This window comes from Entelurus aequoreus, linkage group LG24, assembly GCF_033978785.1.
Source record: "Entelurus aequoreus isolate RoL-2023_Sb linkage group LG24, RoL_Eaeq_v1.1, whole genome shotgun sequence".
Taxonomy (NCBI): domain Eukaryota; kingdom Metazoa; phylum Chordata; class Actinopteri; order Syngnathiformes; family Syngnathidae; genus Entelurus; species Entelurus aequoreus.
In genome coordinates, this window is record NC_084754.1 from 21,970,504 (window position 1) to 21,993,884 (window position 23,381).

Below are 23,381 nucleotides of genomic sequence, written 5' to 3' on the forward strand. Positions count from 1 at the left end.
TGTTGTACGAGCATTACATTTTTTTAAATTAGATTTTCCTCTAAGCTTATGTGTATCCTCTTTAGTTGAGAAGAATTGTTGTACATTTTTGGGTAGCAGGTTATAGTTTGCGTTGTACATCATTTTAGCTGTTTGCAAATGCACCAAATCGTTGAATTTCAATAATTGTGATTTAATAAATAATGGCTTTGTATGTTTTCTATATCCAACATTATGTATTAATCTTTTTTGTAACACCGTTGGTGATTGAAGCGCACATTTGTAGTTGTTTCCCCATATTTCTGCTGTAAAAATAGCAATAATCTATTTTTGGTGTGAAAACCTGAGCCAAGCTTTCCAGTGAAGTGTTATAAAACATGAGACTGAGCCAGCTTCCTTTTTATGTTCTTTAATACACATTAAATAGGAGTGGTGGGGTTCTTGGCAAAAAGATAAAGACAAAAAGATGCAATTAAGATCAGATCACGACTGAACTATTGCAAAGTGGCCTTTCATTCACGTCCCTAACCCTTGAACACACACACTCACACACACACACTAGGAACACCCCATTTGAGAAACATTCTGCAACACGCATTAATGAAATGAAGCACAACCTACAAAATATGCACCTTTCAGTATGACAACTATACAAATTGTGTTAAAATAGGATCACGGTTTAAGTGATTCGGGGGAAATCAACTGTTGGCACCAATAGGGATGGGAATAAAAACGTTTTAAAACACAGGGTCGGTAAAGGAAACGTCTCTTCAAAATCTTGTCGAGGGCGACCCCTGGTGTTCACAACTCACACTTCACCAGCAAAAACACTTGAGTTGGAAAGTGTAGTGTATTTAACCGTTCTCTATTGATAAGAAAGAAAAAAAAGTACAGTTTGATAATTAATGTACATCGCCGCATCAAGTTCGCCCAATCAAATGAATCAATCAAATTGTGCCTCATGATAACATTAACTGTCAATTATTCTGCTGAATCGTTTCGACACCAAAAGGCAGTTTTCTACATCATTGCAACACATGAAGGAATTCGACCCTAAAAATAATCTCTAAACCAGAAACAAACAGAATAGGTCTGGTCTGTCATTTCATAGACTGCCACAAACATGACAAAAATGTTCACATGTTGTGAGAAGAGCATTTAAGTATAAAGGAAGGGCTGTGTTCTTGTGTGGATGTGCACTAGCATGTGCACTAGTCTTACTAACAATGGTGGGTTTGGCTCTCACAAGGCAAAGGTGAATTACTGAAGACCCGATCAACTGGACTGTCGCTGCCCGCCTCATCAACAAGGCAGCTGATGAACACGCACACAGGACACCATGCATGCCGCCACAAAAACAAGAACTAAAGAATGCGACGAGATCGCTCCCCACACGATACAAAGAAATGGCGAATGAATGAATAGCTATTTAAAGTTGTTAAAAACAGTAGAAGGATGCCATGCATACATAAACATTTCTCCTTGGAGAGTAATTTACACTAGATGAGTACTTTTTCTTTGGCATCCCAGGCCATGATGTAACCTGTAGCCAAAGGACCGTCACAGAACAAAGTGTCCGGGAGTTGTAATGTAGATTGCAAACAACTTGGGGAAGAAGAAAAAAAATCACCACCCAACAAAATCAGAACAAACCAAAATGCATGTGAGCAACTGGCACAGAAAATAAAGCTTATTGGTGTCCAAGTAGCAAATAAGAAGGCAAACAAAGTGGGTCGAGTTTAGTATTGGTTACAGAGGGTGTTGAGAAAAAGGCTAATAATTTAGTGTAATGTACAAAATGTTTTACTTTATCTGTTCACCATAGTTTCTTTTTTTAAGTCTGTCTGGATAAGGACTGATTTTTCACAGGAGTGTACACTTTGTCTTGGACTTCTTTTTCTTTTTTTTGCCCTCCTTGCTCATCTTCTCCTTATGCTTGCGGATTTCTCGAACTAACGTGTAAAAGGCATCGTCCACTCCCTGGAAGAACAACAGAAGGAAATGTGGATTAAAGATGTGCTGGGTCAAAAACACCATTCCAGAAAGAAGCTGCATTTACCAGAGGACAGAAAATAAATGTGCATCGACTTTAACTGCTTGCTTTTCAACAAAGACGACACAACGCCAGTGTAAATGCAGCTACTTTACAGAAGGAATATTCCAGTAAGTGTCCTTGAATGCACCACAGAAGAGAAAGAACAGGAATTACAAAGAGGAATTTGTGTCAGAAGGGAGAGGTCAGACAAAACAGATTTAACATCTACAGTACGTCTGCCAACTTCTCATCATAGCCACGTCACAGCCAGCGATTAAGTCCCAAATTGAGTATGATCTCCATTAATCACCCAGGTTGGCTCACGATCCCCAACACCTTTGAGCGTGTTCATTCCAGCAGACTGACATACTTTTACGCTGCAACCTCGGCCACAAGCTGGGGGTAGAAGGAGAGCCACTGTGCTTTGTTGTGCATTTTAACCAGGGCTGAAACCTAAAATAATACATCAATAATTACTTATTATGGGCTTCAATAAATGTATTATTATTTTAAAGAATTGCTGCTCTGTACCGTTAATGCAAAACATATTTATGCAGTGTCTGAACAAAAAGACTTTCTGGACTAGATCATAGCACTGCCCTATATCTGTAGAATGTACATGTATCAGGCACACATCTAACCGGAACCAACACATAAATTTTCTTGGAAAAATCCTTACACTGTGCTTGTCCAACTGAACTACATCATACTCAGAGATGGTGAACATACAGTAGGGCTCGACGATTTTATAGCAAAAAAGAATCCCAGAAGTGGCCAATAAATACAATCTACTATTAAACGCGGAAATAGGCAGAATGTTAAAGTACCAATGATTGTCACACACACACTAGGTGTGGCGAAATTATTCTCTGCATTTGACCCATCACCCTTGATCACCCTCTGGGAGGTGAGGGGAGCAGTGAGCAGCAGCGGTGGCCGCGCCCAGGAATCATTTTTGGTGATTTAACCTCCAATTCCAACCCTTTATGATAAGTACCAAGCAGGGAGGTAATGGGTCCCATTTTTATAGTCTTTGGTATGACTCGGCCGGGGTTTGAACTCACGACCTACTGATCTCAGGGCGGACACTCTAACCACTAGGACACTGAGTAGGTGTGATGAGTGAAATGCTGTCGTTGTGAAAAGAAGGTATGTTTATCTGCACCTCCTCACAGACACTCAACGGCGCCAGCACCTTAGCAGACTGCCCTGCACCCTTGTTGGTAGAGCTGGGCGATATAGCAAAAATAATTATCACAATTATTTTTTTCATGTCATCTGAACTCGATTAATATCACAATTTATTGTTTTTTTGTTAAAGGATTATAGCCAGTACCCTTATGTCCCTACTGTTTACTATTGCAGTATCTTCTTACAGATACCTCTGTCATGTTTGATGGAGGCAATATAACAGCTGACAACTGTCATTTTGTACATATTTATAATGGTGTTTACTAGAGGTGCAATCTTACAGGAATCCGACGCTACAGTCCGTACCTGGTTTTAGGGCCACGGTGTTGCTTCTTTTTGATACGTTTTGTTAACCTGACTCTCGCCAGATCCTTGTAGTTCACTGAGCTCAACACAAGGATCTGGGCTCAAGGGCAATGCAAACTCCTTCAAGATAGCAAAAATAATGAACCAATCAGGATCGCCGGGCGGGATTTCATAGATGTGATATAGCGCCGAAGCGACTATTTGATTCAAACAGCAATGGCGGCACGCAGCGAGGAGTCGTGTGCTGACATTGATTCTGCTATTGCAACTGTTTTGCGACATCAATCGAATATTAATTCTTTAAAAGATGAACAGAGAACTTTTCGCTCTGTCGTTATCCAATATGTCGGCTGTTCTGTTTTGGATTTCCCAGTGTCGCTCTCATCAGCGTCACAAGTTGATTTCGATGTGAGTGGTTGAAGTAGCACGTCATTCAAGATAATGGACAAGTGGTTTATCCAATCACATACAATGATTTTTTTACGAGGCCCCGCCTTCTGAAATACATCTCCTATTGAGAAGTCCCGGATCCTTGTGTGGAGCTCAGCGAACTACAAGGAGTCAGGTTAGTGTTTTGTGGGGGTAAAGAAAAATAACGTTTGTACCTCTTAAAGGTTATTTTGTTTTTTTGCTTGTCATCACAAACAAAATTCTGCAGTAAATAAACGTATCAGCGGAGTACTGAATATTATAATACTTTTATTTCAAGTTAACATTTGCTAAACAACACTTTCAAATGGTAAATTATTATTTGTATTCTATGATTACTTGTATACATCAGTGTTTCTCACCAGTGTTTTGGCAAAGGGCAAGCAGTGACACAGATAGTAATTTTTTTTTTTTTAACCCAACTACAGTAGCTTATATTTAATAAAAGTACATGAAAGTCCAGTTTGAATTTGAGGTACTGTAAAATGTGTACAAACACAAAATAAGTTAATGATTATTTCAGGAACAAAATGACTTTGTAATCCACAAACGATTCGAACAAAAAGTGTTTTTCAGTACGTTATATCTGAGGAGTTGATTCTTTGCAGACACATAAACACAAAGTCTAATTAGAAAATATTTTTATATAAAAATGCCTTTTTCTGATCAAATTAGTAAGTGTGTTTATTCTCGCAGTCGTGTCCAATACACTATAGTTCAGTCATAAAGACATGTGAATGCCAGCGAGTCCGCATTCAGTGGGACTGAAGTCTGACAGGGAAGTTGCTGCTCCTAAATGTTGTTTCAACTTCTGTGCTAGTCATATTTCTTTATTTTATTCTTATTTCTTTTTTTCATTCTTCTGGGCTGCATTTCCAACTGTGTGAGAGGTAAGAGGCACAACGCTGTTTAAACATTAATTACGTCGTGACAAGCCTGACTTTGGCAAATCTGGAACAGGGGGCCGCGCGCACACACGGGATCACGATCACTAAAAGTGGACTGTTCCGTGCAGGATTATACCAAGCATTGTTGCTTCCCTACGGTTTACTACTGCGGTAACTTCTAACAGACAGTTCCGCCACGATTGATCGAGGAAATATGCTAACAGCTGATCACCGTGATCAAACTCAAATTAATCCCGATCAACAATCACGATCATATAATCGCCCAGCCCTACTTGTTGGTCTCCCTGTCTGCAGAGGTGGGAAAAATTATCGATTCTCCGATGCATCACGATTACAACGTGGGCAATTCATGAATCAATGGACGAATATCTAAACATTGAGTATTTATCTATGTTAAATAACGTTATACAGAGAGTTCTAAAATGTGGCACGACTAAGTTTATGGCAACTTTGGCCAAAGTGTCTGAACGTTCGGCGGTTTTAAAAGGCACAAAAAGGATGTCTTCTCACCTTGTAAGGACTTTCATTAGTTTTTTCACTTATCAGGCTACTACAGTTCTAACGTATTTAGTCTTCTATACGGATGGTCAACAACTTTTGATTATCCTAAATAAATAAAAATAAAATGGATTCTCAATCTCTTGTTAGCAAAAATTTAGCATTATGAAGTGCAGTTTTTTCACCAGTTGGAAAAACAGTTGGGTGATTTTTTGCCCCTGTAAATTTGCGATACTGACATGTTCGACCGTGTTGATGGACTGATCTTGTCCTTCAAGCTGAAATATTCCCATAACGAGACATTTGCTTTGCAATCATATTTGTTCCTCCTAATTGTTGTTACTTTCTGGTTACTCACTAGCGAGTCGCTACGTGCAAGCCTCTGTTGCTGTAAGAAGCTGTCGCCACTCCTTGTGTGTATTTAAGCTACCAGTACCACCTTCACTCATATAGACAAAGATTGTGGATGACTGACAAGAGTGTTCACGTCGTTCATTTAATTCTACACGCTCGGGTGCTGAGAGCGATGCACAGAGTGAACCCTATTGTAGCCTGTTTGAAAGCGAAGACGAAGTAAAACACACACAATCATGGCAGTTTATTGATGCGGGCAAAGTTAAGTTAGTTTTAATTTATCGTTTAATTAATGGACTTAATATCAGCCCAGGTCTTACTAATTGTCGCCCAAAAGCCGTGTGAAAAACACTGTGCTAATGCTAATGTTAGTCAGCTTTTGTTAACGCGGCACCGATGCTACGGATGGTCGCATCTTGAACATCCTTCTTTCTAAATTACTAACTTGACAGCTTCAAGTACTATAGATTGAACATCAATGCTAAAACAAAATAACTGATGCATCCATGCGTGTGCTTTCTCTTACTTTAAAAGTACGTACATTTAAAGCAGTTATGTTACAACATTATTATGTTACATTAATATGCTTTGACTTGAAATACTGGGAACATTTGACCAATAATGTATTGTGTCAATAAGTGTAAGAATTACGGCATTTAATTAAACATTTTAATCACTGATACAAAAGGACATGCACTATGTTGGTAAAATACATCAGGGGTGCCCAAAAAGTGCGGCCCAACGGCCATTTTTAAATTACCGTACATTGTTAATTAAGTATATATTATACATTTTAATTCAATACATTATACTTTTGTTACTGTATGTAAAAATCTGCACTGCAACTATACAATTTCCCCATTGTGGGATGAATAAAGGTCTATCTTATTCTAAAACACCAACGACTATTTGATGTGTCATGTATAACACATCAGCTGAGATGTTTTTCTTCAAATATTCTGATGTACACTGAACTGGTTTTAACATCTTTAGTTCACAAAATGTATCAAAGTGGCCCCCTGCATTCTTTAATTGTTCAGTATTTTTCAGCCTTCAGTGACAAAAGTTTGGATACACCAGGTGTAAATTGTAAAAAAAAAAAAAAAAAAGGATATGGGAAACATCAAAATAGATTTAATAGGGCCCTACAAGTGTAAATTTAGGTATGAGTTCCAATTTACACTACATTTCCACCTATGTGTCATAGGGACTTCAGGACCGCCTGTATTGATGAATGAATACTGCTGTCAGGGTCAATTATATCCATCCATCCATCCATCCATTTTCTACCGCTTATTCCCTTCGGGGTCGCTGGAGTCTATCTCAGCTACAATCGGGCGGAAGGCGGGGTACAATTATAATCCGGGTCAATTATAATCCCTGTAAATGTTGATGTATTATATGCAGCTCTGGTTAGATATCATTAGATCAGGACTGGCACCTGAAGTGAGTTCACAGGGTGGAAACCTTGTTTACCCCAGATTGGACCAAGAGTAAACAAGCATGAAAGAAGAGCAGTTAAATGAGCAAATAAAATCGACGGTACCAGGTCAGAGATTACAACCAACCATCACAAAGACACACAGAAGCAGGCACAAATCATCCGTTGAGTCCCGTTAGCGCCTCACCACAGCCCCAGCAGGTTAGCTTGGAGAAGCCAACACACCCTTTGTCCCTTGCTTTAGTCTCCACAGTCCAGTTTGAGCATATGTAAAACAGAGTCGGTAGTGGGACCAAGGGTGCATACACTTACCCCTTTCACATCACAACACACTTTTTAAGCTTGACACAGCGCGGCGTCTTTTCCTCCTTGCAGAGCTTATTGAGGCGGTACTGCCTGATCTCCCGTACCAGGGTGTAAAAGGCATCTTCCACTCTCTGCAGCAAGACACAACTTCCCTCAGTGGTGAGGAACACAATAGTTGGGCCGCATGTCACACAGCTTGCATACATTTTACACACACACACACACGTTTGGGCTCAGGTGGCTTGACCAGCAAACAACTGGTCTGCTGACTCAAAGGCCAACTCAAGTTCTGCCATATTTGTCTTTACGGTCACCAACTTACCTCCTGGGGAATTTGCCAAGTGCTTTTTCTGGGCTATGTTGAATTAGACACATTTTGTGCAATCATCAAACCTTTTCGACACAATTCAATGTGATGGGTCGTGGTTAGAGCCTAGCATAACCGCTTCTGCCCTTAGTATTTCGCTACGCCTGACGGTATAAAACAAGACTTGCCGTGTAGTTTTTTTCAGCGCTTCAGCTTTGGCCGGGTCTAAAAATAAACTACATCTCCCAGAATCCTCTGTGCAGCGTGGATCGCCAAGGTTGGGGCGTGCAACGCCATAAGTAGGAAGTAAAGTGTGTTTGTAGTCGTTGAGAGGAATTGTTTTTTGGGACATTTCCTGAAAAACTTTAATTAAAATCTATCCATAACAATTTGAGTTATGTTGCTAAAAAACTTCTGGCGACAACATAACCTCTTTGGCAGAGGTAAGGAAGTCTGCGTTCTGCAAAGCAATACTTTCGTCTCGAGCGTTTTCAAAGTGACACAGAGGCAGTTGGTCACATAACACCACGCAAAGGTAATCACCAAAAAAGTTAGTTATGAGAGATCAGTGTAGCCAACTGAGCAACTTTGTCGTCATATTTAGCGAGTATTCAGACCCTTCCACTGCAACTAAATATTAATTTTCTGATTTTTTTGGTAGAGAGATGTACAAAATTCCCATGCAGTTCACACTAAATGTAAAAGCCAGGAATTGTTTCAATTGTTATACATTTTACCCAGTACTCAAATACAAGCGGTCACGAAAGTTGAAGTATTTGCTGTGGCGACCGGGGAGTGTGTATTACCACGGTCGTGAAAGGCTAGGTTGTAAGTGTGCAGAGCACTTTCATGAAGGGGAAAGCCCAGCCTTTGACTAGTTAAAGTGCCAAAAAGACAGAGCCTGGAGAGAGTCTTCCATCCTTTGGTAACACTTAACGGATTATTTTTAATGGGCCCGTGGCACCTTGAAGAAATTATGAACATAAACAAAACCAAAAACATTAAACAATTATAATAAAGCCAAAAGGCGCAATGTAACGAGCTGAAATTACTCAAAGACATGTCTAAATGTGAATATTTTAAGCCTTATTTAAAAAACGCATTCACATGTCTTGGCAGAATTTAAATTGCAGTATCAGCTGCCAAGAGGTAACTGTACATAAAAAAAACAGCAGTGGTCTATAACCTTATACTCTTCCTTTCATGACCGCTTGTGATTTAAAAGCGAATAAATGCAAGACGCAAGACACACTCCACTTGTCAATTCATTCTCTCGTTTCAATTTTAAATTAGTACTGCTTAGAAATGTAATGATATGACAATTTTACATCACAGCTATTGTGACCAAAACTATCAAGGTTATTATGATTGTGGTACTGTTAAATGTGCTCAAAATGTACTCACACACACACTGAAGTATTTAGACCAAGTTGTTTTAAAAAAAAAAAAAAAAAAATAGACATTCAAAGATGAGTGAAGAGCCTGGTGTGCTCACTGGCCAATTTCACTTTAAAATACATATATTAAATATTTTAAACAACTACCTTTTTAAATAACTAAAATAGACACACTATTTTGCATTTGTTTGTGTTTCGTATGTTTCACTGATAGTGTTTTAGTCTTAAAGCGGAAAAGAGCTAGTATTGAAGTATGACAACCATATATGCAAATTAGACAATGGTGTCATCTAAACGCCCCCCGACAAATTGATTGTAGTCCTGTAGAAAACACTGTCTACAAAGTTGTTTTTTTTAAAGATACAGTATTCAGTTTAATCATCAAATTTCAACTTATTATGCAATTCTTGTTAAGTCATTCGTCTGTACAAAATATTATAAAACTGACGCATCAAAAGTTAAACAGCAGCACCTTGTAGGAGGAAAAGCACCGATACACTTGGGTAAAAACAGGTTATTCTGGTGGTAGAATTTAATCATGGTAGGGCTGGGCGATATACCGTCATTACAGTTAATACCGGTGTATTTTAGAAAGATATATACATTTGAGACAATACCGGCATACAAGTATCTTTTGATGTGCCTTTGTTACAGTCGTAGCTGAGGAAGGGTCTGGCGCACGTCAGGAGTTGCTACTGCGCATTGCCGACATTCACCTTCTCCCGACGTGGCTTATTAACCAGAGGTAACACAAGACTGTGAAAAAATTCAACAGAGCAGCCTTCAGAGCCAACAAACTGCCGCCGCCAACTGTTGAAGCTAACAAATACAGTTCAGCTGAAACCCTCGCTGACGTCACATGTCGCTTGTTGACCGACCGTCTTTTAAAAAAAGGCACATGCACGCACGTCCACGCTGCTCTCATTAACTTTTCTCAACTACATGTATTTAAAGTTTTTTTTAAGTAACGCATTAATTACTTTCCCTAGTAATTAATTACATTTATTAATGAGTAATTCCATTCGTAGTTAAATTACATTTTTTATTTAAGTAACTAGTAACTATAAAGTAGTTTTCAGAACACTAAAGGTAATAGTAATGTGGTGTTGAGTTGAAACTAAACACTTTTGTTTTGTTTAAAAACCGATATAAATTGTATATTGCGATTCGGCTTATAAATACCGGGATATCAGTTTTGGTCCATATCGTCCAGCCCTAAATCATGGCAATGATTATTTCACCACACTGGATCAAGCAACATGGCAGAGAGATCAAACAAAGAAGTGTTGACCAAGCTGCACCAGCTCGACAGCCACAGAAGGCCCTGATCACAACACTCACCACATCACTATATAAGACCAAAAAGACCACAGAAAATATCCCAAACACAATCATGGTAACCACAATCAATAATCCCAATCCTCATCCTAGAATAATTACTGGTAGTTTTTAATTACAATTACAGATATGCAGATTATTAATAAAATAGGAGACCCAGAAGAAGTAATCTCACATATTAATGACACAAAAGCATGCAATAATTAGAGTATCCCCGGAGAAATACCAATTAACCAGAGTGGACTGATATAACTCCCAGTGAAAAGTGTTAAAAAAAAGTTACACAAACGCGGAACACCACACATGACACAAGAAGACGTGTAGAGTTTAAAGTGCCAAAGTGAAGCGCTGAGAGTAGACAGTGACAGTGTGTGACTCTGGCTGGACTCGTACCTGTCTGGTTTTGGCTGATGTCTCAATGAAGGGAATGCCGTAGCTACGTGCTAAGTCCTGAGCCTGTTTGGTGTCCACTGTTCGGGACGGGAGGTCACACTTGTTACCCACCAGCACCATGGGGACATCCTCAGAGTCCTTCACCCGCTTTATCTGTTCTCTGTACATTGACATACATAGAATTTAGACTTCAACTAAGACATGGTGCAATTAAAAGTAAAGTAAAATGTTTTGGAGGTGTGTAACAATCTAGATTTCTATAGGGGTCACCTCCTAACTTACCTGTAGTTGTGAATGTCCTCAAAGGACTTGGTGTTGTTGATGGCAAAAACACAGAGGAATCCCTCCCCTGTTCTCATATACTGATCTCTCATAGCGCTGTACTCCTCCTGACCTGCAGTGTCCAGGATGTCCAACAGACATGTCTCTCCATCTATCACCACTTGCTTTCTGTACGAGTCCTGCAAGAGAAAGCCAGAAGATGTATCAGGAGTGTGTCCAAATAGCAGCTGCAAAAGTAACAAAAAGAAAACAGTTGGGAATGGTTACAGTAGGTCTTTTCCCCCAATGTACTGTATATTATTATACCAATGTGAATAAATAAGTATGTTGGTGTTTCACCCAGCTCTCGTTCTCCCGGCCTTAAAGGTTCTATGGACTTTTTTCATGTGTGCACAAAGGTAAAATAGTATTGATAACATGTTTTATTAGGCAACACTTAAATACACTGGTTGTAGGCGCCACACATCATACAAGAATAATTATTTGATGAGTGCCTCTGAGTCAGCAGCCATCTTATTAAATGTGCAGATCTAATGCACAAAACATGAATAATTAACTTGCGTCTCAGTAACTATGTTCTCTCTATATATGGTAAGGTTCAAAGACAGCAGACAAGGAAATTAACACCTGTTTTTCTCTACACTTAAACTTGAAGAACGCGTTAGAACCACTCTTACACAGGAATCTCCTTGCTCTGACCCCATACCAAAATACACATCACATTATGGAGACAGGAAGAATCAAGATATTTACATGGATGTACACACACATACCTCAATGGTGGGGTCATATTCATCCACAAAGTGGTTCTGGATAAGTTGAATTGTAAGTGCGCTCTTGCCAACGCCACCAGCTCCCACCACAACCAGCTTATATTCTGTCATGATTAACCTGTGGCACCAAAGGGAAGCACATTGTTGGACACTGAAAATCATTAATTCAACATCAGTTTCTCCATGCACTATGCAACGTTTACATTTTTCAAAACTGCAATGTGAAGTAAAGATGTGTTTACACACACACTTCTGGCTGTACGTTTACTGGTGGACTGCCTAATGGAGACAGTGTCATCATTTTAGGTAAAGGGATCTACCAGTTGTGAAAAGACAAAAATCCTTAATTATAGGTCGACAACAACATGCTTACTAGTTTATACGCTGTCAACTATTTTAATGACTTTCAACCAGACACATTCTTGACAATTTGTTTTTTTGAATGCAATCTGTTCTTTATTATTACACTTCTCTATGACAATATTTTACCAGTTTGCAAAAATCTGTTGTAGAAAACATATTTTAATACTATTAAGAAGCTCTTAAACGCAACAAGAATCATCATATGGGGTGTAATACATTAATAAATGAACAGGACAAATGTAAAAACCCAGATTTAAGGTTTTGCTGGGCTCTAAAAAAATGATGATTAATAGCAAGTTGTGTTACCCCAACAGTAGATAGATAGGAGGAAAGAGAGTGATGCCCTCAGCACAGAGCGATGGGAGAGAGGTGTATGGTCAGGGAGTGTTTGGGCCTGTGTGTGTGTGTGTGTGTGTGTGTGTGTGTGTGTGTGTGTGTGTGTGTGTGTGTGTGTGTGTGTGTGTGTGTGTGTGTGTGTGTGTGTGTGTGTGTGTGTGTGTTTTGTCTCGTCTTGTCTCATAGTAACAGTGGTACTATTGTATTGTTAGTGTACAGGAGCTTTTCTTGTTTTTGTTTGTATAGTATTGTTCATGTATTATATTGTTTATGTTAAATGTGGAATAAGTGAGAGGGGTTGGGATATTATAAGCATCTGCTTCATCCAACCACTTTTCATGACTTGCATAAATGTCTCTGCCAAAATGTTAAAAATATAGTGTGTTGTACTGTGCAGGTTTGAAATAAATACTTAAATTCAATATTCATCTATTAATTTGACTATTAAGATTACACAATCAAACAACATTAGAAAACAACTCAATAGGATGAGCTTCATTCTTACGGCAACACTCACTTGTAGGTTACAACTACAATAACAAACACTATCTGACAATGTCAAAACAAAACTGGAAACGTATCTTTCTTCAAGGCATGAGTTGTACATGCTCACCTGTTCTAATACTACAATTATGACAATACCGATAACACTCCAGAACACCTGTATCTTAAGTATTTACACACTAAAAGTGTTTGACTATATGTAAAATCGTGTTGTAACATATAAAGGTGTCACTTTTGCCCGTTTAAAGCGTCAAAGCTCATACTAAAATCCTAATTCTGGTGTGAGCGTTCAAAAGAATTCTTGAATTCTATGCTGGGAGCCTGCTGGGTTGCCAGGTGGTGGGGTGAAAACCTCTGAACCCTGAGAACAACCAGGCTGCGGTGTGCTAAAAGCTAAGCTAGCTTTGGAGCTAACCGCGACTTTAAAAGTAACCCAAAGCTCATTTGTCAAGTCATTAACAGAAATAATTAATCGACGCAACATTGTTCACCTGGTATGACTGAGCATCTGTGCTATTAGTTAAATTAAAGGATTAAAAAAGTGCCAAGTTTGAAGCCGCCATTGACAAGCTAGCAAAAGGGACTGCAGCGTAGGGCCGACATTCGCTTCGCAACTGGGCGTCGTTTTGCATTTACAATGAAAATAAGACGGTGCTTTAAAAACAATTACATAAAAATACATGCATTCACCAACCAGTTAGGGTGTCGGGTAAGAAACGTACAGATATGTGAATCGTGCACATATGTGTTACCTTTAAACGAACGGAGTTCCGCGTCTCAAAACGAGTCAAGCTGATCTTCCTCTCGCCTCACACGATGATGTCTGCATTTCCCGCTCCGCTACCAAAGGCCCACATCAAACCTGTCTGCTTCGTACCACAACACGCCAAACTAAGTCAACAAATCAATAGATTGAACTTTCCATTTGTCCCAGCGTCCGGCCTCGCTGCTCAGTTTCTGGCCTCCTCTTGGCGAATATGGGCGGATACCCTGAGCGCACTTTACCCACAAAGCCTAGCTGGAGAGTCCACTCTGGGCCATGTCATTTTATCACTGTATTCTACCGCGATAACCTCATCAAACACACTTTCGTGCACCTTTACAGCCATATTGGGTGTATTTTATTTATATTTTATATTAATCACATAGACATGATATCATTTATTACCTCCCCTGTGCTTTTTTATTCTTTTTTTTTTAGTGGGGCATGACGTGTGTGTATTTGTGTATTATGCAAAGTATAGCGTAAGTATGTAAGTCACGTGGTGTAAGTTTCAGGGCAGTATGCTGTGCCGCTGCCTGCCGTAGAGTCAACATAGGCTAGGGGGCGACTCCAGTATATATAGGCTCTAAATATAACTGGAATGTCCCGGTTGGACGTCATTCCAAGGCAGGGAAGTGATTTGGCAATCCCTTTTCAGTTTTCCTACGTGTTCGCAAGGTTTCCTCTTGCGCACTGTATGCGCATACACACTCTTTTATGGCTTTTAGAGCAAAATCGGTGCACTTCATATCCACTAGCATTTATGTTCTTATTTTCTGAAGAATTAAGATTTTTTTTTTTTACTGTCAACCTGTTTTTAAATAAACTAAAACAGTAATTCTCAAACTATCCATACCCTTAGGTAGCTATCCATACACTTGGGTAAAACGGAATTTTCTTATTTAAACGGAGATAGCAGGTCCATTCTATGTGTCATACTTGATCATTTCGCGATATTGCCATATTTTTGCTGAAAGGATTTAGTAGAGAACATCGACGATAAAGTTCGCAACTTTTGGTCGCTGATAAAAAAGCCTTGCCTGTACTGGAAGTAGCGTGACGTCACAGGTTGTGGAGCTCCTCACATCTGCACATTGTTTACAATCATGACCACCAGCAGCGAGAGCGATTCGGACCGAGAAAGCTACGATTACCCCATTAATTTGAGCGAGGATGAAAGATTTGTGGATGAGGAAAGTGAGAGTGAAGGATTAGAGGGCAGTGGAAGCGATTCAGATAGGGAAAATGCTGTGAGAGGCGGGTGGGACCTGATATTCAGCTGGGAATGACTAAAACAGTAAATAAACACAAGACATATATATACTCTATTAGCCACAACACAACCAGGCTTATATTTAATATGCCACAAATTAATCCGCATAACAAACACCTCCCCCCTCCTGTCCATATAACCCACCAATACAACTCAAACACGCCCAAAGTAGCGTTCACCTCCGTAAAGTTCATACAGCACATATATTTCCCCAAAGTTACGTACGTGACATGCACATAGCGGCACGCACGTACGGGCAAGCGATCAAATGTTTGGAAGCCAAAGCTGCGTACTCACGGTAGCGCCTCTGCTATCCAACTCAAAGTCCTCCTGGTTGTGTTGCTGCAGCCGGCCGCTAATACACCGATCCCACCTACAGCTTTCTTCTTTGCTGTCTTCATTGTTCATTAAACAAATTGCAAAAGATTCACCAACACAGATGTCCAGAATACTGTGGAATTTTGCGATGAAAACAGACGACTTAATAGCTGGCCACAATGGTGTCCCAATATGTCCGCACAATCCGTGACGTCACGCACAAACGTCATCATACCGAGACGTTTTCAGCAGAATATTTTGCGGGAAATTTAAAATTGCACTTTACTAATCTAACCCGGGCCATATTGGCATGTGTTGCAATGTTAAGATTTCATCATTGATATATAAACTATCAGACTGCGTGGACGGTAATAGTGGGTTCCAGTAGGCCTTTAAGAAAGTCAATGACTTCACTATAAAAGTGGGTGACATTGTTATCACCAGGAAAGATGAGGTCACCTACCTAGGTTTTATTCTAGAGCAGTGGTTCTTAACCTGGGTTCGATCGAACCATAGGGCTTCGGTGAGTCGGGCTCAGGGGTTCGGTGGAGGTCAAAACACACCCGACTCATCGTGTAAATAAAAACTTCTCCCTATCGGCGTATTACGGATACGGCAACAGCAGAAGTCACACTGATTTGCAGGTGTGTAATTTGTTGTGAGTTAATGCACTGTGTTGGTTTTGTTCTTTGAACAAGGTGATGTTCATGCACGGTTCATTTTGTGCACCAGTAAAAAAACATGGTAACACTTTAGTATGGGGAACATATTCACCATTAATTAGTTGCTTATCAACATGCAAATTAGTAAAATATTGGCTCATAACTAGTCATTATTAAGTACTTATTAATGCCTTATTTGGCATGGCCTTATTTTAACCCAAACCCTCTAACCTTAACCCTAACCCTAACCAAATAACTCTAAATTAAGTCTTTGTTACTTAGAATATGTTCCCCATACTAAAGTGTTACCAAAAACATATAACTTTGTCTTGAATTTGAAAAAAAACAACATTTTATTTTTCACTAAAGAAGGGTTCGGTGAATGCGCATATGAAACTGGTGGGTTTCGGTACCTCCAACAAGGTTTAGAACCACTGTTCTAGAGGCTAATCTTTCCTGTGATAAAATGGCAACCAAGGTAATCAAAAAGGTCAACCAACGGACAAGATTTCTCTATAGAATCTCCTCTCTGGTCAACAAAAGCACCATGAGGATTCTAGCGGGAACTCTCGTTCAACCCTTTTTCGATTACGCATGCACCTCTTGGTACCCTAGCACCTCCAAAACCCTCAAATCTAAACTCCAAACATCCCAGAACAAGCTAGTCAGGTTACTTCTAGACCTCCACCCCAGATCACACCTCACTCCTACCCACTTTTTCAAAGTGGGCTGGCTCAGGGTGGAGGACAGAGTAAAACAACTTGCACTGAGCCTAGTCTATGAAATCCGCTACACCTCCCTGATACCGAAGTACATGTCAAACTACTTCCTTAACGTAAATGACCGCCATAACCACAACACCAGGGGGAGCTCCACTAACCACGTTAAACCCAGATTCCGATCTAACAAAGGTCTTAACTCATTCTCTTTCTATGCCACATCAATGTGGAATGCGCTCCCAACAGGTGTAAAAGAAAGGGCATCTCTATCCTCCTTCAAAACCGCAATAAAAGTACACCTCAACTTCAACCCTAAACTAACACCCTCCCCAGATTGTTAATAATCAAATGTAAATAATCAAATGTAGACACTTTTTCTTATGCTTTCTGTTCTCTCTCTATGTCCACTACTTGCTGTACAAATCCTACCAAGTCAGACCTACACTGTTTCAATGTCCATGTCTCTGTTCTCAATTGTTGATGACTGAAGTGATAATAACAACCAAACCCAACCCAACCCAACACCCCCCCCCCCCCACCCCCCACCCCACACACACACACACCCCTCCACATCCCACACCCCGGATTGTAAATAATGTAAATAATTCAATGTATATACCCTGATGATTATCTTGTGTGATGACTGTATTATGATGATAGTATATATATGATAATATATATCTGTATCATGAATCAAACAAGTTGAAAAACTTATTCGGGTGTTACCATTTAGTGGTCAATTGTACGGAATATGTACTTCACTGTGCAACCTACTAATTAAAGTCTCAATCAATCAATCAATCAATCAATGGTACGTATTCCATTTAGTGCATGGTGCGTCCAAACTGCGGCCCGCGGGCCAAATGCGGCCTGTCTGCATTTTCAAATTGGCGCGCGACACGGAAAAGGGTTGAGTGCCATCTCCGGGTTGGGGAGGAGACCCTGCCCCAAGTAGAGGAGTTCAAGTACCTCGGAGTCTTTATGATGGCTCAGGTGTGATTCACTACAATAGAGCCCCACAGCGCACTGGACTCCAATACCACAAGACTGGATATTGTTCAGATACGTTATATTTAAGAACTTGCACACAAAGCAACTATGACGTGCGCATTTTATTTAAGTTTATTTTAAGAACTTGCACATAAAGCAACACTGGAGGTGACTATGACGTGCGCATTTTCCGCGCATGCGTATTAGGTCGCGTTGCGCCGGCGGACGGAGGGGGGAAGGGGTCTTAAACGGTGGCATTGTTGTGTGTGGACACGGATAAGGTTAGGTGGGATTTACCCTGGATAACCTTATCCGGCTTAATGTAAACGGGGCCTCAATTCCAAAAGGAATCTCTAATTTAATTGCTGACTTGCCACTATCTTATGAACAAAGGTAAAACTATGAATCAGTGAACATAATTTTTACTCTGACGAGTGTACAGCAGACTATTTACTGATATGACCCAATCCAAACAACCTTTCCCACCCGTGGTGCAAAAAAAAGGAAAAAAAAGTCAACACACATGGTCACACATAAATCAACCTGAGCAGTGAACTTTGTAGATATTGTTTTAAAACACGTTAAAATACCATTTATAATTCAAAATTACACCCATTTAAATCCACAACAATCCATTGTGGGGTAAATGCAAAACACTCTCCACACTTGTTTGTCACATTTTAGCTGCTTGATATTTCTGAGTGAATACAAAACTTTAAAGAGGTCATCACAGAAGTAAATCATTTAGGAGTTGAATTTTTGCATTCTCTTGATACCCAATTATACTAATTATATATCCATTATATTAATATACCCGGTGACCCCATATATATATATATATATATATATATATATATATATATATATATACTGTATGTGGAAAGTTATTTTTTCTTTTTCAAAGACATGTTGAAATTGGGCTGTTTTTAGGGGTGCAAATTGATTTGAATTAATTGAGATGGGAGACATTGATTTGAAAAACAAGTGTTTTAAGTTAACAGCTCTGTCACAGAACCAAGCTTGCTTGTAAGTTGAGGTACTATTGTAAATCAAATTTTAAACGATGTGTACCACACAAAAACAAAATCTAGTCATCTTACACTTGTCATATTATCCTATATTTGACAACTGTTCCTTTTTTAATGTTAATACAGAAAATGCAAATAATTGATTTTTAGAATATGACACAGTACTTACATTTATTTTGGGAGGAGTTAAGAAGTTGGCTACAATCCAAATATATAGAGATGTCCACAATAATACAGAACATATTCAATTTGGCATATTTATAAAAGACAGCAACCTAAAAAAGGTTCTCTTGCTAGGATACACGAAAGTTAAAAAAAAGAAACGAAAAAGTGAAACTCTATTTTTCTCATTGGATCAATGATTTATTTATTTTGGACCCAAAAAAACAAAAATACACTTCATCTAAACAATTCAAGGAAGATACAATATTGTCATTTGTGTATTGATTAAAAAAAACAATAGTATAATACGTTTTCATTTTGTGCATACAAAAAGGAGCAGGAAGAAGCAAACCCTTTACTTTTAAATGATACAAAAGCCCCAAGGTTATTGTCTTTATTAGATCAATTGGATTAGCCCAAATTGCTTTTATTACTTTTATTTTTGTTTGTGTTGTTTTGTAGGTGAATTGGTTGTTCTTTTTGTATTATTTGTTATGTTTTGTATTATGAGTTGTTCAGCTTTTCTTTTTTCAATAAAAAAAACAAAACAACTTGTCATATTCTCCACAGATGACTGTTGCAACATCCATTAAAAATTGTTGGCTGGTGTTTTTACTGACATCAAAACTGAAATATTGCTGCGTCATTGCTGTCTCTCACCGAAAGGAGGAAAGTCAACATTTCCCCATTGACAGATGAGAACATATTTTGCTGAATAGCTCCCAGAGATTTGTCTCAAATAAAAAAACACTTCTCGCATGATAGTCAGGCCATTGAAATTCATACAAAAATGATGAGTGCTGTATATTTATTACAGTTTTTTAATTCCCAGTACAGCATTGTGAACTAACAAAGGTGTCTGTTGTGCTTCAAATTTGTCACTGGGGGGCAGTCAAAATCCACTTTTATAGGGTTATTAAAAGTTTCCCTATCCAGTGTATTATGTTGATAAAAGTAAGGCTGTTGGCCAGGGGTCAGCAACCCTTTGCATCAAAAGAGCCATTTGGGCCCGTTTCAACCAGATCCAAATCCAATTGGAGCCACAAAACCTATTTGCTCAAGATATTAAAGTTAATGCTACATATACAGTTTTCCTTTAAGGTATTGTCACATTACCATCCCGCCAGCGACGCGGCAAAGACTGTAATTTGTTGGCTTTTAGTACTTGTCCTGTGTTGATGTTGATTCAGTCATGAGGCATACTACCCACCTTTGCAAAAATGCCTTCTTTGTTTGCAATGTAAGTATTGTAACACAGCACCAGTTCCAATAACACTCAATCCCTCTTTAGTTACCGTTTTTTGTTAGCAACAAAGGAAGCTAACGGGCTGAATCATCAAGTTAAGACATTAAAACAACGTTGAGAACTTGTTGAATTAGGTCCTGACATTGAGCAACTCAACCCTAACGTTGGAACAACATGCTTTTTGACGACGTTCAATCAATGTTGGGTTGTGAAGTTGATATGACCATTGCAATTTGGTTCTTTCCCAACCAATATCCTACAACACAAATACAACGTTGAAACAACATGCTTTTTGACAACGTTTATTCAATGTCAGGTTGTGATGTTGATTTGATCATCGAAATTTGGTCGTTTCTCAAACAACAAAGTGGATCCAACGTTAGACATCAACATTGTCTCAATTTAGAAATACAACTATTTTGCAACGTTGTTTCAAAGTCAGATTTAAAGGATATGTACTGTATGTATCAACGTTGTGTCAATGGCTTGTGCCTGCTTGGAAGTGTCATGGTTTCTCACCAGAGAACACTGGCCCTAGAAATAAATGGCTGATGCAGAACTTTGAAAGACGTGTGGCTCCAGAGCCGCAGTTTGCAGACCCCTGCTGTGAGCTATTCATATGTTCATTATGTGGAAAGATGGTCCATAATAGGATGTCATGTGCGTTTTAATCAATTAACTCCAAATAACCTAGCTTTGACATTTTAATAAACTTATAGCTAGTTTGGCCTTTACCTTCCTTAAAAGGGAGCTGCACTTTTTGTAGGAATTTTGCCTACCATTAACAATTTTTGTGTGAGACAAAAACACATACCGGTATGTCCTTTCCTTTTTTGTGTATTCTAACAATGTAGCTAATGGGAGTTATCAATTCCGCCTATAAAGCCCGCTAAAAACATCCAATAACCTTCAACAATATTCCATTTACATCCCGTGACCTGCATATCAACCGAGTATTAGCAATAGTGTTATTATAAGAGCTAACACCAAGGAACTATTTTTAGTAACACAGCTAAACCCTCAAAACGTAACCAAGCTTACCTAGCTTCTGCATCGCCTCTGAGTTGGTAAAAGTTTGAGCTCGATTTTAAATCATGCCTCGCACTTGTATAGTAGAAGGTTGTGGCCAAGTCGAGAAGTTGGTCAACTTTGACCAACTTCAGGACATCTTGAGGAAGACAATACAAGATGTGCTTAAACTCCAGAGCGATTTACTTGAGCAATTTACTTAGTTTGAGTTTGAGTTTGAGTATATTTCGAACATGCAAGCATACAACATGATACATCACAATTTCCAGTTTCTCTTTTCAACATGTTCGAAAAGGAGTAGGAAGAAGCAGAGCTTATTCAATCCTACCCCTTTTCTTTTACATAACAGTTGCTAAACTTTTTTGTTCACTTCCTGTTCTCAATGTATTCACAATGTACTCCATAAGTAATCACAATAAAAATAAATAGATAAATAATAATTGGTGAAGTAAGTTACATTTCATATGATGAGATAAGTAAGATTATTTTGAGAGTGAAAGAATGGATGAATTAAATAAATTCCGAATGTTTATCATGGTTCTTCTTCTTTGTACTTTGTAAACACTTTAAGTTTGAAGAGTTTCTTGAAGTGGATCATATTAGTGCATTGTTTGATTGCTTTGCTTAATCCATTCCATAATTTAATTCCACATACTGATATACTGAAGGTCTTAAGTGTTGTACATGCGTACAAATGTTTTAAATTACATTTTTCTCTAAGATTATATTTCTCCTCTTTTTTTTAGAAGAATTGTTGTATATTCTTGGGTAGCAGGTTATAGTTTGCTTTGTGTATAATTTTAGCTGTTTGCAAATTCACTATGTCATGGAATTTCAGTATCTTTGATTCAATAAATAAAGGATTTGTATGTTCTCTATATACAACATTATGTATTATTCTAACTGATCTTTTTTGTAACACCGTTAATGAATGAAGTGTACTTTTGTAATTATTTCCCCATATTTCTACACAGTAGCTCAGATATGGTAACACTAGTGAGCAGTAGAGAATATGAAGTGATTTTTTGTCTAGAACATGTTTTGCTTTATTCATTATTGACGTGTTTCTTGCTACTTTATGTTGTATATATTTTACATGAGATTTCCAGTTCAATTTATCATCAATCATTAGACCTAGAAATTTGGTTTCATTTACTCTTTCAATTTCATTTCCGTCTATTTGTATTTGTGTTTGACTTTCTCTTCTACTGTTACCAAATAGCATTATTTTAGTTTTACTAAGATTCAACGATAGTCTGTTTTTGTCAAACCATCTTTTTAATTTGTTAATTTCTTCTGTTATTATTTGTATTATCTTCTGTGTATTCTCTCCTGAACAAAACGCTGTTGTATCATCTGCAAATAGTACTAACTTTAAATCTTTTGTAACTTTACAAATGTCATTTATATAGAGATTGAATAATTTAGGTCCTAGTATTGATCCCTGAGGTACACCACAGGATATATTTAGCGTTGTAGACGTGTGTTCGCCTAGCTTCACGTATTGTTTCCTGTTCGTTAGATAACTTCTTATCCAGTTTAAGACTAACCCTCTGATGCCATATCGTTCTAGTTTTTTGATTAAAATATTGTGATTAATTGTGTCAAATGCTTTAGTTAGATCCATGAACACTGCTACTGCACATTTTTTACTATCTATTGCATTGGTAATTTCTTCTGTAATTTCAATTAAAGCCATTGAAGTTGAAACATTAGCTCTGTATCCATATTGGTTCTCTTCGAGTATTCTATTTTTATTTATGAAACTCTCTAATCTGTTATTGAACAGTTTTTCAATGATTTTAGAAAATTGTGGAAGTAAAGAAACAGGTCTATAATTTGTCAATTGATGTTTGTCTCCAGTCTTATAAATTGGTGCAACTTTAGCTATTTTCATTTTGTTTGGAAATGTACCTGTTTGAAATGATAGGTTACTCATATACATTAATGGTCCTGAGATCTCTTCTATAACCTTTTTTATCGTTTCCATATCAATTCCGTTACAATCAGTTAAAGTCTTAGATTTACATTTTTTCATGATTGTAACTATT

The 23,381-nt window shown here is 38.4% G+C and overlaps 1 protein-coding gene across 2 annotated transcripts; it reads right to left on the reverse strand.

Moving 5' to 3' along the window:
* Nucleotides 1–372: 372 nt before the first annotated feature.
* kras (v-Ki-ras2 Kirsten rat sarcoma viral oncogene homolog) lies at nucleotides 373–14,167 on the reverse strand. Of its 2 annotated transcripts, XM_062035659.1 has the most exons (6): nucleotides 13,893–14,167; nucleotides 11,938–12,055; nucleotides 11,165–11,343; nucleotides 10,883–11,042; nucleotides 7,454–7,578; nucleotides 373–1,959 (listed from the first exon to the last, which is right to left on the reverse strand). In XM_062035659.1, exons 2-5 carry the CDS (start codon nucleotides 12,046–12,048, stop codon nucleotides 7,459–7,461), a joined length of 570 nt encoding a protein of 189 aa, XP_061891643.1. In that variant the 5' UTR covers nucleotides 12,049–12,055; nucleotides 13,893–14,167; the 3' UTR covers nucleotides 373–1,959; nucleotides 7,454–7,458. The 2 variants fall into 2 exon arrangements, with proteins under 2 accessions (XP_061891643.1, XP_061891644.1); XM_062035660.1 differs by lacking the exon at nucleotides 7,454–7,578 and having other exon boundaries at nucleotides 13,893–14,163.
* Nucleotides 14,168–23,381: the final 9,214 nt, after the last annotated feature.